Source organism: Haliotis rufescens, unplaced genomic scaffold (genome assembly GCF_023055435.1).
Source record: "Haliotis rufescens isolate VD_foot unplaced genomic scaffold, xgHalRufe1.0.p SCAF_16, whole genome shotgun sequence".
Classification (NCBI taxonomy): Eukaryota; Metazoa; Mollusca; class Gastropoda; order Lepetellida; family Haliotidae; genus Haliotis; species Haliotis rufescens.
Window position 1 is genome coordinate 18,733,067 of NW_025963846.1, and position 16,715 is coordinate 18,749,781.

The 16,715-nt window shown below is 40.4% G+C and overlaps 1 protein-coding gene across 1 annotated transcript; it reads left to right on the forward strand.

Annotated features, from left to right (window-relative positions):
- Window positions 1-12,669: 12,669 nt before the first annotated feature.
- Window positions 12,670-16,468, forward strand: LOC125381011. Its single transcript, XM_048396950.1, has 7 exons — window positions 12,670-12,810; window positions 13,053-13,352; window positions 13,469-13,713; window positions 14,134-14,490; window positions 14,743-14,868; window positions 15,335-15,442; window positions 15,974-16,468. The coding sequence occupies exons 1-7, from the start codon at window positions 12,726-12,728 to the stop codon at window positions 16,337-16,339; spliced, it is 1,587 nt and encodes a 528-aa protein (XP_048252907.1). The 5' UTR covers window positions 12,670-12,725; the 3' UTR covers window positions 16,340-16,468.
- Window positions 16,469-16,715: the final 247 nt, after the last annotated feature.

The following is a 16,715-nucleotide window of genomic DNA, read 5'->3' on the forward strand; positions in this document are numbered from 1 at the left end:
TATGGTTGAGATTGAAGACACTCAGCATCGACAGAAGTTTTACCGACGTTGGTTACCAAGGCGTATCGTTGTCCTGATCATTAATTCACTTCCCTTTCGATCTGTCAACGGCCGAATATAATATCTGGTCAACAAGCGTCAACTTGTACTATGTGAATCCACTATGTCGGAGCTTGGGGGAAAAAACATGTCCTTTGGGGATATGTCAGGATGTTTTTGAATCAAGAAGTCATTTAGAGGGTCTTTTTCAATATCAGACTCGTAAAAAGCATTTCAGTCCCCCATTCTCACATTACATAGAGACAATGTGGGAGGATAACGTCAATCATTTAACGTAGCTTAACAGATAATGATGGATGCCGTGCCGTTACACGGCCGATACGCACTTATGATATTTATTGCTCTCGGGTTGTAATACGCTGTGATAGAGAGAGCGAGACCCGTAAAGAGCCGGGTTAGAATTGGCCTCCAGCAACCCATGCTTGTCCTCCAGAGAAGATCCGAGTAGGAATTGGTCTCCAATAACCAATGTTTGTCGTAAGAGGCGACTAACGGGATCAGGTGGTCAGGCTCGCTGACTTGGTGGACGCATGTCATCGTATCCCAATTGCGTTGATCGATGCTCATGATGCTTTAGAGCTCATTTTGTGTCTATGCATCTCTGGCGTTTGTTATAAATAGTAGCCTCTGTCGGGAATAGATTATCAGTCTAGGGGCAGAACAGAAGTAGTACAGTCCAGTTAAACAGTGCAATCGATGCCCCAAATTGAATGACCAGCTGATGCCTGAAATAGTCAGTCTGCACATGTCATTAGACGCTGTTTAATAAAGTTGGGGTTTTATATGTTTAACGCCGCACTCAGCAATATTCCAGCTATATGACGTCGGTATGTAAATAATCGAGTCTTGAACAGACAATCCAGCTGTTGACATCATGAGCATCAATCCACGCAATTGGGATACGATGACATGCATCAACCAAGTCAGCGATCCTGACCACCTGATCCCGTTGGTCGCCTCTTACGACAAGCATAGTCGCCTTTTACGGCAAGCATGTGTTGCTGAAGACCTATTCTACCCCGGATCTTCACGGGTCGATATCCGTTATCAAACATTTGAACAAACGTATTAAACAGTTTCAATAACATTAAAGATAGTCTGAATCAGTTTCAATAAGATATATTTCAGGACTTTTAATAGAACAAACAATTAGATCAACGTACGGATTTCAAAGTTGACGACCAAAGAATAAACATGTTCTTCCGACATTCGTGACTTAATACTTCTTCGACCTGACCACTCCAACGCCAATTCAATCCCCCAGACACACGCAGGAAAAACATGCTGTGCTATCTTTATAGGGACTACAAACATGCCTAACATCACAAGACTTCATCCAATTATGGGGGCGGTCGGGTAGCCTAGTGGTTAAAGCGTTCGCTCGTCACGCCGAAGACCCGGGTTCGATTCCCGACATGGGTACAATGTGTGAAGCCCATTTCTGGTGTCCCGCGCCGTGATATTGCTGGAATATTGCTAAAAGCGGCGTAAAATCAAACTCACTCACTCGTCCAATTATGTGTTTATCTTTGTATCGTTACATGCAGTGGTTCCTCATCGGTGCGATCCTTAACCTTCCACCAATGGCTCTGATCTACTCGTGATAAACTTGCATGGGTTTATTGGATACTCTGTGTATGATCCTGTGTATGATCCTGTGTATGATAGGCTCAGATGATCAAAACTTTGTTTGCAGCCTGTACAGTCTATCCGGAACTTCCTACGGAAGCCTTTTAGGGCCATTTGTTTTGTTTTTTAAAATTTCGATACTAAGTTGAAATTTCAAGATAATAAGTTAACAGCCTAAGATGTAAAAATACGTGAATAAGTGAATAATCTTGAAATATCAAGATCCTACGGAAGCCTTTTAGGGCCATTTGTTTTGTTTTTTTATTTTTCCGATACTATCTTGAAATTTAAGAAACTAAGTTGAAATTTCAACTTCTATATCTTGAAATTTAAAAAAACAAATGGCCCTAAAAGGATTCCGTAACTTCCTCCTGTAACCCATAATTCCCGCGGGGTTCTGTGCTATTGTGCTCCGCTCCTTGGAAGTTGACGAGGAATGATAGCTTTCTGCGACACTTATCAATATATATATATATCATGCATCCAGATATGCAACGTGTGTCGTCGTGACAGCTCTTGGCGTCACTGTCGGCCCTACATCCGCCTTCCATCTGTTAAACTGCGTCTGGGACACTGAGTTTACCGCAAAATGTCCCGCTTTCCTGGCCAGTGTGACTTGTTATGGAGATGGTGGTGTGAACTAGTAGCCTCTACGTAACTGTAAGGTATGTCTGGCACAGGGAAGTGGGCAAGTGCTGTTGATATATCGGGGCATAACTGTCACGAAACTGCCGGTCAGTAGAAAGATGACACCCATGTTATTCAATGGTGACGTATTGGATACGAGTATCAGAGGCGATACGACACAATGAGTGTCTCACATCAGGTCAGCCTTGTACCGTTCTCATAGCGTTTGTTTTGGCCAAATCAATTTTTTAAGTGTATGCTCTCTTTTGTACGGAAGCCATTAAAGGCCATTTTTTTCGTGAAATTTCAAGATACATACTAAGTTGAAATTTCAAGTTAATGTTTTGATATTTCAACTTAGTATCTTGAAATGTCAACTCATATATCTTGAAATTTCAACAAAACATTTTGAATTTCAATTTAGCATCTTGAAATTTCAAGAAATTTTTAAGGCTTCCGTACTTTTGCCCGCCAGTTTACAATATGCTCTTTCTTACTCCACAAATGCACATCGCTTCTGATGCTACCCTCGCTGACCTGCTGTGAGGTGCGGGAAGAGTTAATCAGGTGTACATGGCGTGCGTGCGTGCGTGCGTGACAAAGGTTGCAAAAGGTTGGTTCTGGTTGTATGGGTTCTCAAGGGTTTCAAATTTGATACTTTCATTTTCCTTCGGTTTCTAAAACAACAAATCGACATTTTCCTTGACATATCCATTCATGGTCAGTGAGACTAAAGGGGCGGTCGGGTAGCCTAGTGGTTAAAGCGTTCGCTCGTCACGCCGAAGACCCGGGTTCGATTCCCGACATGGGTACATTGCGTGAAGCCCATTTCTGGCGTCCCCCGCCGTGATATTGCTGGAATATTGCTAAAAGCGGCGTAAAATCAAAACTCACTCACTCACTCACTCACTCAGTGAGACTCAACCGACATGGTGCAAACTGTTAGGGCTGTCGGCTTGTCAGATGTTAAGTGGTTTCAACATCGCTCAATGAATATTTTACGGACGCATCTAAGACTTCTGCATGTCTAAATGAGAGTGGTTCGGTGGTCCGATTCCCACCCACGTCACACCAAACGGCGTTGTCTCCACAGGGATATCGTTCTGCATTCAATGCATTGTGTTTCAACATAACATGTATACACACGTTGATGTTTTTGCAGACGTTAAAAAAACTTGCTTGTATTTCTACAATCTCATTAAAATCAGATCTTAGTTCTCGCTATCGCTAAACAAAGATCTGGGGACATCCAATTACGGATCACGTCACCTTTCATCCGACCAATCAAAGCGTCGCTTGCCAGATCACGAAAGTGACAGTCGGAATGAATTTTCTAATCATGCAACCTCGAAAACGTTAACACGTTAACGACAGTTACGGCCCGTACGGCTGATTCCGTCAAAATTATCGTCTATCTCTCGCCTCCGTGGGATAAACATTTGAACAGTACGTGGGAAGCACTGCCATACAATCTCAACCATATATTAGAGATTCCGGAATGTTCCTTTGTTCAGTTTTCCAAATTTTAATCGAGAACTGTGTCAATATATTTTTCAAGCCTTGTCTGAAATGGAAGTCGCCAGCTTAAAACGAGTGTCGTATAGTTTTCTAATTGTCTGATGTCGACTTCTTGTTAGTCATTTCGGTGGTCAGTCAAAGTTCGCGAAAGCTCGTTCTGACGCGACCCGTAATGGGATGTCCTCAGATCTTTGTTTAGCGGCAGCATGAACTATGATTTTAATGAGATTGGGTATTTCTATAAATGGTATCAGACAGATCTGAGTAGCAGTTGATTATCACTTGTGTATGCATAGACAATGGTTCAGGTTCAGCTGGACCTACACAGCCTCTTTATTTCACGGCCCCCTGTGAAGATCCTGGTTGAATTTGGTCTTGTGCAACCCATGCTTGTAGTAAGAGGCGACTAGCGGGATCGGGTGATCAGCCTCGCTGACTTGGTTGATGCATGTCATCGGATCCCAATTGCATGGATCGATGCTCATGATGTCAATGAATGGATTGTCTGGTCCAGACTACATTATTTGCAAGCCACTGTTGGAATATTGCTGAGTGCGGCGTTCAACAACAAACATATATATCATGGTCGCCAACTGAGTATTTTACGGCCGTTTTATAAACCCGAGTATTTGCGTGCAATATCCTTAAAACTACTTGTAAAATAGTTTCACACCGAAGTCAACAATATCAAAACTATACCAAGGCGACCTCTAAACAAAAGGCCCATAGGGCCTTTATCGCTCACCTGGATATTTTCTCAGCATGACAAAATATTCATTTGCATTGTACATGTAAATAATACTGCAAATATTTCGTAATTTTGACTGTCAGCATTTAAAATGGGTGGATGGCAAATCTGACAGCATGAACGTGTATTTCTCTAGATACAAATGTAACATAGAGATCTGGACCGTTTCCATGTTATGATCCAGGATAAATCATCTCAAAGGTATTACTCTCTTCATAACAAACAAATGTATACAATGATTCTGTTAATTTTGGGGTGGGGATAATATCGGTTTGCATGTTATGGTCAAGGTTCAAACTCCTTTGGGAGTGCCGGACAGATGAACAGAAGGGCCAGTCCTGGTAGCATATGTGCATTCCTCTCATTATACTCTCAATTGTACATATGGTTATACGGTGGGGATCTTAACTGTGTCCAAGTTATAAACTCGTTTTAGTCCCGCCCCTTAGTCCCCGGGGTTGGGGGAAGGTTCAGCCCCTCCATTTCTCCAATTTGCCCTTATTTGACCCCGCCCTTCAGCCCCTTGGGGGTCAGCGCCTCCATTTGTACAATTGTGAATCCTCACCACCGGAGAATGATTCCAACCAAATATGGTTGATATCTATCTCTTAGTTCCAGAGAAGAAGTCGTCTAAAGCAATATAGCCAAATTACCCCTATTTGGCCCCGCCCTTCAGCCACTTGGGGGTCAGCGCCTCCATTTGTATAATTGTGAATCCTCACCACTTGAGAATGCTTCCAACCAAATATGGTTGATATCTATCTCCTAGTTCCGAGAGGAAGTCGTTTATAGCAATATAGCCAAAATACCCCTATTTGCCTCTCCCTTTGTACAATTTTGAATCCCCACAAGTCAAACTTCGTCAATTTTCAGTTAGTGGTTCAGAAGAAGAAGTCGTTTGAATATATTGTTGGCGTACGGACGAAGGACGACGGACGGACGGACGACGGACGCCACGGTATATAATCAAGTCTGTGACCGACAACCCAGTGGGCGTAGTGATGAGCCACACCCCACGCCGTCGGGGTACGATGACACATCATCAACCAAGCCACCGAGTCCCTGAAAACCAGATCCATTCTAGTCCCCTCCGAGGACCAGAAAAGACTACTTAGAACCTACATCTGTTTCACACTAAACCGGAATCCCCGCGGGGTGTATTAGACATTATCAGACTGTGTTTTATGAATATCGATTGTTGTACACAGACGGGACTACATAAACCAACGCTGTCTCTAAAAGTGGGGATACTGGTCTTGAGTGCTAGGTGCTATTTACAGGTTTCCTTCCACCCGCCCACGAAGCGAGATAATAGCAAGAAGACAGTCTCGAGTGTTTGTGCCCTCAGACCTGGCCTCAATGTGATTACCCGCACGACGTGATCATAGCAAAGGACCAAACAAAATAATTGGATCGGTTAAATCGTTTGCGTTGACAAATTATCCTTAACGCATCTTCAGCTCAATTATCTCGACAGTATCATGTCAGGTTAAGGATAACATACAGTAAATCTCGGCACATGAAAAGGAATTGCGACAGTTGGGAGTATGTTCTTACACTCTAGTTCGTCTCCATTAGCGGTGATTGAGAGGGTGTTTCGGGTAACTGAATTACTGTCTGGTTGGCCCCAAATGAGAACAATGAATTGAAAAATAACTCAAAATCGGGAATATTAAAATCTATTAAATGTCATCACGGTAACGGCAATGAATACCCCGTACCCAACAATATCTGCTGTTTGTTAATTTTATTCCCATCACTGGAAAAAGGTGTTAAGAAAGTATCATGTTGTAATGTGTACAAGTTGACATCTTGAACGGAGGGGGGCACAACGGTAGAAGAAACAGCACAGACACGTGCTTCACGTGCTACATGGTACTCGTCGTTGTTGACTGACAAAATGCGCTACTCAGCTGCTGTGAAACAGTTGATGTTTTAAGGTGTATGATTTCTTTCAGTGAGCTTGAAAAAATAGAAAAAGTACGTTTATATGCCTGCAAGAAATTCCTTGGTGTTAAGGTTAATACGCCAAATGTTATTGTACATGGTGATAACGCCAGATTTCCATTGTATATATGTTCAAATATAAAGGTAATGAAATATTTGTTAAGATTACTGAATTTGCCATCGTATAGGTTACCGAACATATGTTATAATATGATGGTACATGTACTCTTTGATTAAAAAAAAGGGAAAACGAAATTGGGTAACAGACGTGAAAGACTTGCTATTTTCCGTTGATTACGGCTATGTATGGTGTGAACAAAATATACAATGTCATTATTTTATAAGATCATTGACACAAAGACTAAAAGATATATATTTACAAAATTGGTCTGAATCTGTATCTGAATCAAACAAATGTATTCATTACAAAATGGTAAATTTATATCCAGGACAGTATCTATCACGTTTAAGGGTGGTCGGGTAGCCTAGTGGTTAAAGCGTTCGCTCGTCACGCCGAAGACCCGGGTTCGAATCCCGACATGGGTACAATGTGTGAAGCCCATTTCTGGTGTCCCCCGCCGTGATATTGCTGGAATATTGGTAAAAGCGGCGTAAAACCAAACTCACTCACTAACTATCACGTTTAAATGAAAAAGATTCCTGGTTACGTAAGCAATATTTCGATGTTGTTCGCATGACCCTTTTTTTTATACTGTACGTTACACGGGTATTAAAAGAGAAAAATGCATTTGTCAATTGTGCGCCCTGAATGACATTGAAGATGAACATCACTTCCTTTTTATATGCCCATTTTATGCAACATTTGGGGCTAAGTATAATCCTGAATATTACTATGCCAATCCCCATTTCTTTAAATTCACATCTCTGATAAACAACTCGAAGTATACCGAACCAAATTAAAAACTTCACAATCCTAAAATTTTAACATTTTGACCAGTTATCATTGTGGGCCCTTATTGTGGATTTAAACAGTAATGGCAACGTATTGTCTTCAGATAACACCCGTTTTTGTGCAGGTGAATTGATCAAAATCATGTGCACAGCACTATAGTGGCAAAAGTGTTTTTTCACGTGCAACTGGTCACGTGGCCATAATACCGCACGTGTTTTCAGCCATACTTGTTAGCAGTCATTAACAAAAAAAGAAAAACACAAGAAAACAAAAGTCTTTACGGCCATTTGTCATGCCACGCCTTTCAAATGTGCAACGTGAACGTGCCATCGGCATGTTGCAGACGGGAACGTCCGTAGCTGAAGTCGCAAGGACGATGGGTTGTAGTCGACGGACTGTTTATGATTTACAGACGCGTCTACAGCAAACGGGTACCACCGCTGATCGCCCTCGGCCAGGTCGACCACGTGTGACGTCACACACTCTAAACCTATGTGTTCTAATTTAGAACAGTGGACGCGTCCACATGTTCTGCCACAGAATTCGAGTGTTCTATTACAGACTGCGCGTGTTCTATTGCTGAACGTCTATGATCTGTTGTAGAACGCGGGTGTTCTCTCCTGAGCAAAAGTCCACATTACAGGAGCATGCATGTGATTAATAATGAAAAATAAATTTCACGCGACAAAAGAAATGTGTTTCTTATGATATCTATTGTGAGATGAAGACAGTCTGATTGATTTGTAAAAAAGATATTGAAAATTGGTATCAGAAATGTGATATTTGGGTTTAAATAAATAACAAATAGTTTATAAATTGTTCTATCTTGTTTAAATAATAACTCATATGTAGCCTGACTAAATATGACAGGAAAAAATATTTAAATACATCTTATTGATGATACATGAAAATAACTTGCTTGCATTACGGGATATTTACATGTATCAGAACACTGGTATTCTATTGGCTAATGCTACCTGGATCGTTTTTGTGTGCTATGGAACATATGCGGTCTATTTGCCGAACACGTGTTCTCTCACAGAACGCGTGTTCTGATGTGTTCAATAATACGTATTTCCTTATATCACATGTGTTTAACATAATAAAGTCGGAAATAGATATATCAAATCAACATTCGCTCTTTCACCCATAAGAAGCACGATAACTGTGATTTAACTGCTATTTTCTGTAAGAGGCATTTACATAAAATACCGAAATGACCTACATTCCCTTGAAAATAGACATATTTTCACAAGAATGTCTTTATTTTATGCTCAAATAGCAATGCCTCACTCATGTTAAACCTCCGAAGCGCCGCTACAGTACAATTCGAAGAAAACATTTACATTTTCTCTTTGTCAAGGCGGTCCCATGCAGGGTGACGAAGGTGGCACGCGCTGGGAAGGAGCTCGAGCATTGTCTGAACGAAGGGTGGTAACTCTCACCACAAAAGTTATTATGATAGACGGTCACAGTAAAGTTGCAACTTACCGTTACGGTGTTCATCGTTAAACGTGATTTTCAAGATGATTAAACATATGACAATAACTGACGCACACCAAAGCGTAAACATGAGAAACAGAGACAATCCGTCCCATGCGTTTATAATTATAAAGAGCTATATATGTGAGAACATACGTGTTCTATTAATAGAATATACGTGTTCTATTAATAGAACACTGGTGTTCTATTTTTCTAACTAGCATTCAACACTGCCCATGCCTTGTGAATAACATCCGTTCTGCTTGAAAACTGGCGTGACGTCAACTTTTGGCGGGGTACAATATCTAACGGTATCTGTGGTAATAACAATCCATCTAGGGAACATTTAGTTTCATAGTTTATCCTTAACTTTCACTGGTTTATCTTTCGTTGATAAAATCACATGATGGTCACATAGAATGTAATAACAGCCAATTGAAAAAGCACAGCAGACGACATACACGTCGCCACTTTTAACGGCATGTCTGTCATTTTACATGTAAATTGTGAGATGAAATCGATCAAAGCCTTGCTACCATAAAAAGTTTGTATCTGCCCTTGTGGCTATTAGGACAAATTTCCCAAATCATGTTCATGGTCACAGGGCATGCAGGTTACATGGACGTCACTGTAGTAGCGGCACTATTCAGTGTTGTTCTTATTTCCTGTGGGCCTTTCATCTCTCGTGTGTCTTTTGATTTAAACGTCCATACAAAAAGCGAAATGAGTGACTCACATTTCTGCTGCAATCTCTGCGTGTATAGCACGAAAACATTTGAAGCTTTCAGACACCATTATGTCCGTTGCCACAAACATGACCCCAAATTCTATGTAGCCTGCTGTATTGGTGCGTGTTCATACACAACAAATAAGTGGGGGAATTTCAAAGTACATATGCACAGAAAACATAAAGAAACCATTACATCTGTAAATCATGTATCTGATGATGAGATACGAACTGAAAATTGTGACAGTCTGAGTGGAATTGAGGGTGATCAGCTTAGGGCTACAGTCAGTGTTGACCACGTGAATTTTAATTCCTATTTCACGTTGTCATTGGAGGCTAAACATAATTTGTCACAAGTAGGAATCGATAACATTGTGTCCTCCGTCAGTGATTTGGTGGAGAGTCATATTAATGGTTTTAAGAGGCAGATCAAATCGAAACTGACTGACATAGGGATTAACCCTGACTTTGTTGATGATATTGCAACTGAAACACATTTGAATGTCTTTGAAACGCATAAGAAACGCCACACATTTTACAGACAGAACTTGGAAACGTACTTACAGCCGGAAGAAATTGTGATTGGAACAACTTTTATAACCCAAAATGGTACGATTCAAGAAAAGCCTGCTCTTGGCTATATAATTCCCTTTGAAAAGAGTATTAACAACCTGTTGCAAATACCGGAGGTTTGGAATTATGTGCAGAACACACACCTGTCAAGAGATGAGTATTTGCATGATGTTTGTGATGGAGATGTTATGCTAAACCATCCCCTCTTCTGTAGCAACCCGAGTGCCCTTCAAATCGCTATCAACTGTGATGATTTTGAAATTGTTAACCCACTTGGCAGTCATATCAGGAAGCACAAAATAACTGTGTTTTACTTCACTTTGTTAAATATACCACCACAATATAGGTCTAAACTAGAGGCAGTACAACTCCTAGCTATATGTAAATCCAAAGATGTACGAAAGAGACAAGCTCAGGAAAAACTGTTATCAGACTTTGTTCATACCCTGAATCGAATGTCAAGTGATGGCATAAGCATGCGTCTTCATGGCCGAATTCATTCAGTAAAAGGAACTCTTGTTATGGTTAGTGCTGATACGCTCGCGTCAAACTGGATAGGAGGATTTAAAGAGGGAGTATCTTTTGCACTAAAAAATTGTAGGCGGTGTGAGATTGAAAATGCTCATGTTGGATCTATATTTGTTGAGAGAGAGGTTGTTATGAGAAGTGAACAGATTCATCGTCAAAGGTGTGAGGAACTAGAGAATTGTAGTGCCAGCACTAGGAAGTACTGGAGTAAGCTTTGGGGAATCTCTAACACCAGCTGTCTTCTCAAAATTACTGGGTTTAACAGTATTTCCGGTCTTGTTCAGGATCCAATGCACGTTTTGCTAGAAGGTGTTGTGCCATATGAATTGTCTTTGGTGTTACATCAGTTCATACATGTAAAGCACTACTTCGGATTGAAGTGGCTTAACACAGCCATTTCCTCTTTTCAGTATTCTTATATTCATGGCAAAACAAAACCAGAAATAATTGAGAAGCAGCATATAAATGACAAAAAGAGAATCAAACAAACAGCAGCAGGAATGCTCACACTGGTACATATTTTGCCGATTTTGATTGGATGCAAGATTCCCAGAAATGATGCATATTGGATGAATACTCTTCGTATTTTGCAAATTGTTCTGTTTTGCACTGCATCCTATTGTTCACGAGATACTGCGTTCTATCTGCGTACTCTCATTGCTCAGTACTTGCACAACTTTCAAACGTTGTATTCAGAAGCGTCAATAATACCAAAAATGCATTTCATGATACATTTTCCCTCACAGCTCCTGGCCTACGGTCCACTCCGTCACCACTGGTGTATGAGATATGAAGGCAAAAATGGTTTCTTTGCCAACAAGAGATATAAGAATTTCAAGAACCTGCCGTTGTCTCTGGCTAATAGGCACCAGATTCACATGGCCTATATGCAAAGTGGTTCTGAATGTGGGAGATCCCCCAATTTTCTTTACCAAGGTGATCAGTTGGGACCAGGATGTGTAATTGATTTCCGGGAAGTATATCCTGATCTTCTGGAGGTTTTAGAGAACATTCTAGTTTCCCATGTTCATATGGTATACTCTTGCCAATCAGCAACAATTCATGGTTTGGAATACAGGCGCGGATGTGGCTTCGTTTTGGAATATGTGGCAGATATGCCGATATTTTGCTTGCTGGAATCAGTTGTCGTTGTTGATCACAGAAAATTCTTCGTTTTTGAAAAGATGGTGTCTGAATATGATATGCATATAATGTCCTACATACTTTCGAAAGAAGGTACTAAAGACATTGTCCCTCATTCCACATTGAAATTCAAATGGCCTCTGAGTGTATATACATTCAATGGGAAGAGCGTTGTGATGAACGTGAATAGTCACACCTATGCCTATCCATTTTGATATCCCGTTTGAAATGTCTTGTTCCAGACTTCATGTATGAAATTGCTGGTTTATTCGTTATTGATCGTTTTATACAGGTCGTATTTGTTCATCAGTGCGTTCATACACTGAGTGCAGTTGGTCAATTTGTTTCTTACCAAGAATAAACTATTAATGATTTTACATGTTGAGTTTATGTTATTGTTTGATTGATCTGGCTCCTTAGCAAGTTACCGTTTCGTACATTAGAAATGTTTTGGGCCGGAAGGTGGAGATTAACATAGTGTTTTCAGTTCAGAGCTTGGTTACTGGTATATTTAACCACGCTAAATTGAATTTGGAACCGAATGCGCATTAAACGATTAACAAATAAATCACAAAATCTTTGGTGTTAGCAAAGATATTGCGTTAAGCGGCATGGGCTTAGTTCATTGTTTTGAATGGACTGTTGAATTCAGAAAACACAGACAATAGACTATAAATAATTACACTTCATGAGCTTGAACATCAATACCCTTCACTCCAAACATGGCAGACATAGAAAGTGTGTGGGCATTCGACATGATCATTTTCATTTGACCACTCTTCCCATGTATTGATAGAATTATAATTATTTTGTAATTTAGGTAAGACATCATGTCAGTTTATAAACTGTGGAATGTGACTCGGACACTTAAAGTGTCTGTAATTGCCTCTTCGATTGAAGACCTGTTAGACAAAGGTGAGTATTCAAACGTACTACTCAGTATAATAAATAATCAATGTACCATTATGATGACATTTATTCTCAAATATACCATTACCAGGCTCTTGTTTTTTCTATCCTGATATATTTAACTATTCAAATTAATGTATGAGTAATGTGGTCTCTCAGTTTGCATTGACACAATAAGTGGAAATAAGTGTTTGTGGTTGTGGTCTTAATGACAAATGGTGATGGTCAACTATTTATGTGTGTTTCAGGGTCTCGTAAACTGAATCTCAACAGCAGCGAAAAGGTGACAGTTGTTCTCGAGGAAGATGGAACTGAGATTGACGAATATGAAATTCTCCAGGCTTTCCAGGAAAAAGTTCTTCTCCTCCTCCTCCCTGAAGAAATATGGACCCCAGCTAGGGAGAGTTACTCAAGTTCTTCCTCTACTGACCAACCAACGATTGTTTCACCTGCAGTCAGTCCACGGGCAGATTCCTGTATAAACACTTTGTCAAACAGCTCAACCCCGATGCAACTTTCTACACCTTCATCAAGTGCTTCCTCTCTAAGTAAGTTGGTGATATTCATATAGACATATATTATTACAATCATACAGAATACCAATGTGATTATCCCTATCCAGAAATGTTATGTTTACTTTTCTCATGTTATATTTATTTTGCAGATGCATTTTCAGTGACCGAAGCACTATTGAGGTCTCCACTGCCAACATTCAGCCCAATGGTTGCCAGACATTTAGATGGTCAACACGCCATACCCGAGAGAGTTTGGAACCTCATGATTGCCGAGTGTGCCAACCACTACTATACTAAATGTCCCAATATGAATGAACATCAACATTATCGCATAATTGGCAGCACCATGTATGCAAACTATCCCAGCATTGGGCTTGATGGAGAAAATCCTTGGGTGAGTTTCAAAAAGCATTGGGACAGAATCGATATAAAAGTTTGTATGCTTGTTTGTATGCTTGTTACCTTCCCCAGGTTCTCGAGCCCTCAGCACATTTACAAAAAGACTCCAAAAACGTGAGGTAAATGAGTAGGTAATTATGGTTTTACGCCGGTTTTAGCAACATTACAGCATTATCACGGCTGGGGACACCGGAAATAGGCTTCACACATTGTACCCATGTGGAAAATCGAACCCGGGCCTTTAGTGTTATGAGTTAACCCTTTAACCACCAGGCTACCCCAACGCCCCAAAATCGCGAGGACTGCTGTCAATACAGGTATTCCTCGAATGTATTTCATTATATAATGGTTTGATGCAAATGAGACATCATCGATAAAACATGTAACACTCTTTATATACCGATATTCATTTCAGTCCGCTTTTACAAAAAGCCTCTCTCAGAAAATCCGTCACATGAGATTCAACCTCAAGGTAAAGAGCCAGTGTACAAATCCATCTGATCAAGCCCTTTCCCCACCAGCTAAGAGGAATTGTTTCAGAATCAATGAAGCTGTAACCGAAACGACCCAAATTTCAAATGAAGACACTGAACGTCATGTGTCAGAGCTGCAGAGGGAATGGGAAAAAACCCCGAAACAGCGCAATAAACTCCATATCAGGAAACTCCTAAAGGAGACCCGTCATGACAGAGTGGATATGCTGAGTAAGGCGACAAGTGGCACAATATCATCCTTGTATGACAAGTATCCATGCTTCAGAGATGGATCTTATGTAAGTGTTCGTTTCAGATTAAATGTGTTGAGAATAGTGGGTACATCAGACATAAATAAAAACATCTGTATATTCACACCCTTTCTCCTATCATACCGTACTTAGTGTTATTGTCAACTCATCAAAAATATATGTTTCTATGCTCATTGTAAATCCTTTAGTTCGAGGATGATTAGCAAGGATGTAACACCTGTCATGTATTACACATTACCTGGGTTCCAAATAAATAGCAAATGCAATGTTATATTTCAGGTGCTGTATGAATTCGGACTTATGTTCGGAAATGAAAGGGCAAAATTGGCTGCAACAAACCTAAAAAATCTTGTTTTGGCTTGCGAAGGCATGAGCAGCTTTGAACACATCTCTGGGGAGACTAGTGTAAGTATGAAATGAACATTTGTAGAACTAAACCTACACCTACCCAGAACATGTTTTAACCTACACCTACCCAGAACATGTTTTAACCTACACCTACCCAGAACATGGTTTAACCTACACCTATCCAGAACATGGTTTAACCTACACCTACCCAGAACATGTTTTAACCTACACCTACCCAGAACATGGTTTAACCTACACCTACCCAAAACATGGTTTAACCTACACCTACACAGAACATGGTTTAACCTACACCTACCCAGAACATGGTTTAACCTACACCTACCCAGAACATGGTTTAACCTACACCTACCCAGAACATGTTTTAACCTACACCTACCCAGAACATGGTTTAACCTACACCTACCCAGAACATGTTTTAACCTACACCTACCCAGAACATGTTTTAGGCATTCTTCATGTGGCATATTATAGAGAAACAGATGTTTTCTTGTTTCTGTTATAGGATGCATTGAAGATGATCAATGTCATCAACTTCATAGAACGCAGCACACGGAGGCATCAAGGGGGGATAGGAAAACGAAACATGGGGTCAATTGTACAAATAAAGAAGGTACATATTCACTTTATTCTTGACCTTTGGGTAAGTTTCTAGGTGATAATTTTGGAAGTCTAATGACTTTTTAAACAAAACATTTTGTTCGAGTGTAACAGCCTGTAAATATTGAAACATTTGGGATTGTCATGGTAATCTTTTGTTTGCTTACCTACACTGTTTGTTAAAGTGAGTGAGAGGGTTTGGTTAAATGCTGCCTTAAACGGTATTTCAGTTTTTCACAGCATGTCAACTTGATGTTGGAGGAAAGCCCGAAGTGATGCAGGGCTAAGACGTTTACCACCTTGTTGAAACCGACTAGCAAGGATATGATGCTGAAAACTTAGAAATATAACCACGGCAAACGCAGATTCAAACCCACGAGCATAGGTTTCTGGCACGCCTAAGGGACACAACGTTGCACGATGAAATTCATTGTTTTAGATGACTAGGCCAACTGTGTCCACACCTGAAACTTTGTTAGAGAAATGGCTTAGGTAGTATGAACAAGTTTGAAAAAAAATCATGAGAAATTGGTTTGTGTTCTAGGACGTTGCACAGTCTGACATCATGCCTGCCCTGAAGACGAAAGTGTTGGAATCCCCCCGAATAGTTATATTCATGGATGGTGACAAAGTCCAAGGAATATTTTTGGTTGGAGATACGGTATACACAGAGGTGAAGAAGGAGGGCGGTGTGCTGGCGGCAGTTATCAAATTGATCGCCATGTACTACATCTTTGACATGGAATTCCCAAAGGCATATGCGATGGTAATGGCCGTGTTCCAAACCATCGTACTCCAGGAGGTTTACAAACGCGAAACATCGGCCAAATACAAGCACTTTATGAAAGACCTGAAATTTCAGCTAGCTGAAGTTGCTCACCGCGAGGGCCAGGAAGAAAGTGAGAAGTAAGCATTTCAGGCGAAGTATGGATTCCATGCTTTACATCAGTGATTGCTGCAGACGTTCTGTTCATGAAGAACTCGTGTGCTATTGACATATGAATTTGAAACTCAATAAATAATTCATTTTAACAGTTCAGAATTTCGTCTGTGTTTTATTTATCAGAGAGTTTGAGGTGTATCTATGGTTTTAATCTTTATTCCTTGTAGAACAGTAGTGTTCTGAATACCGACCTAGAACACTTTACAAGTGTTCTAAAAGTGTTACATCACCAGAACACGTGGAGCCGTTCTAAATATGCTTGCAGAACAGTAGTGTTCTCGATCGAGAACATTAGTGTTAAGAATATTTTCAGAACACATGGACGCGTTCTAAAAGTGTTACA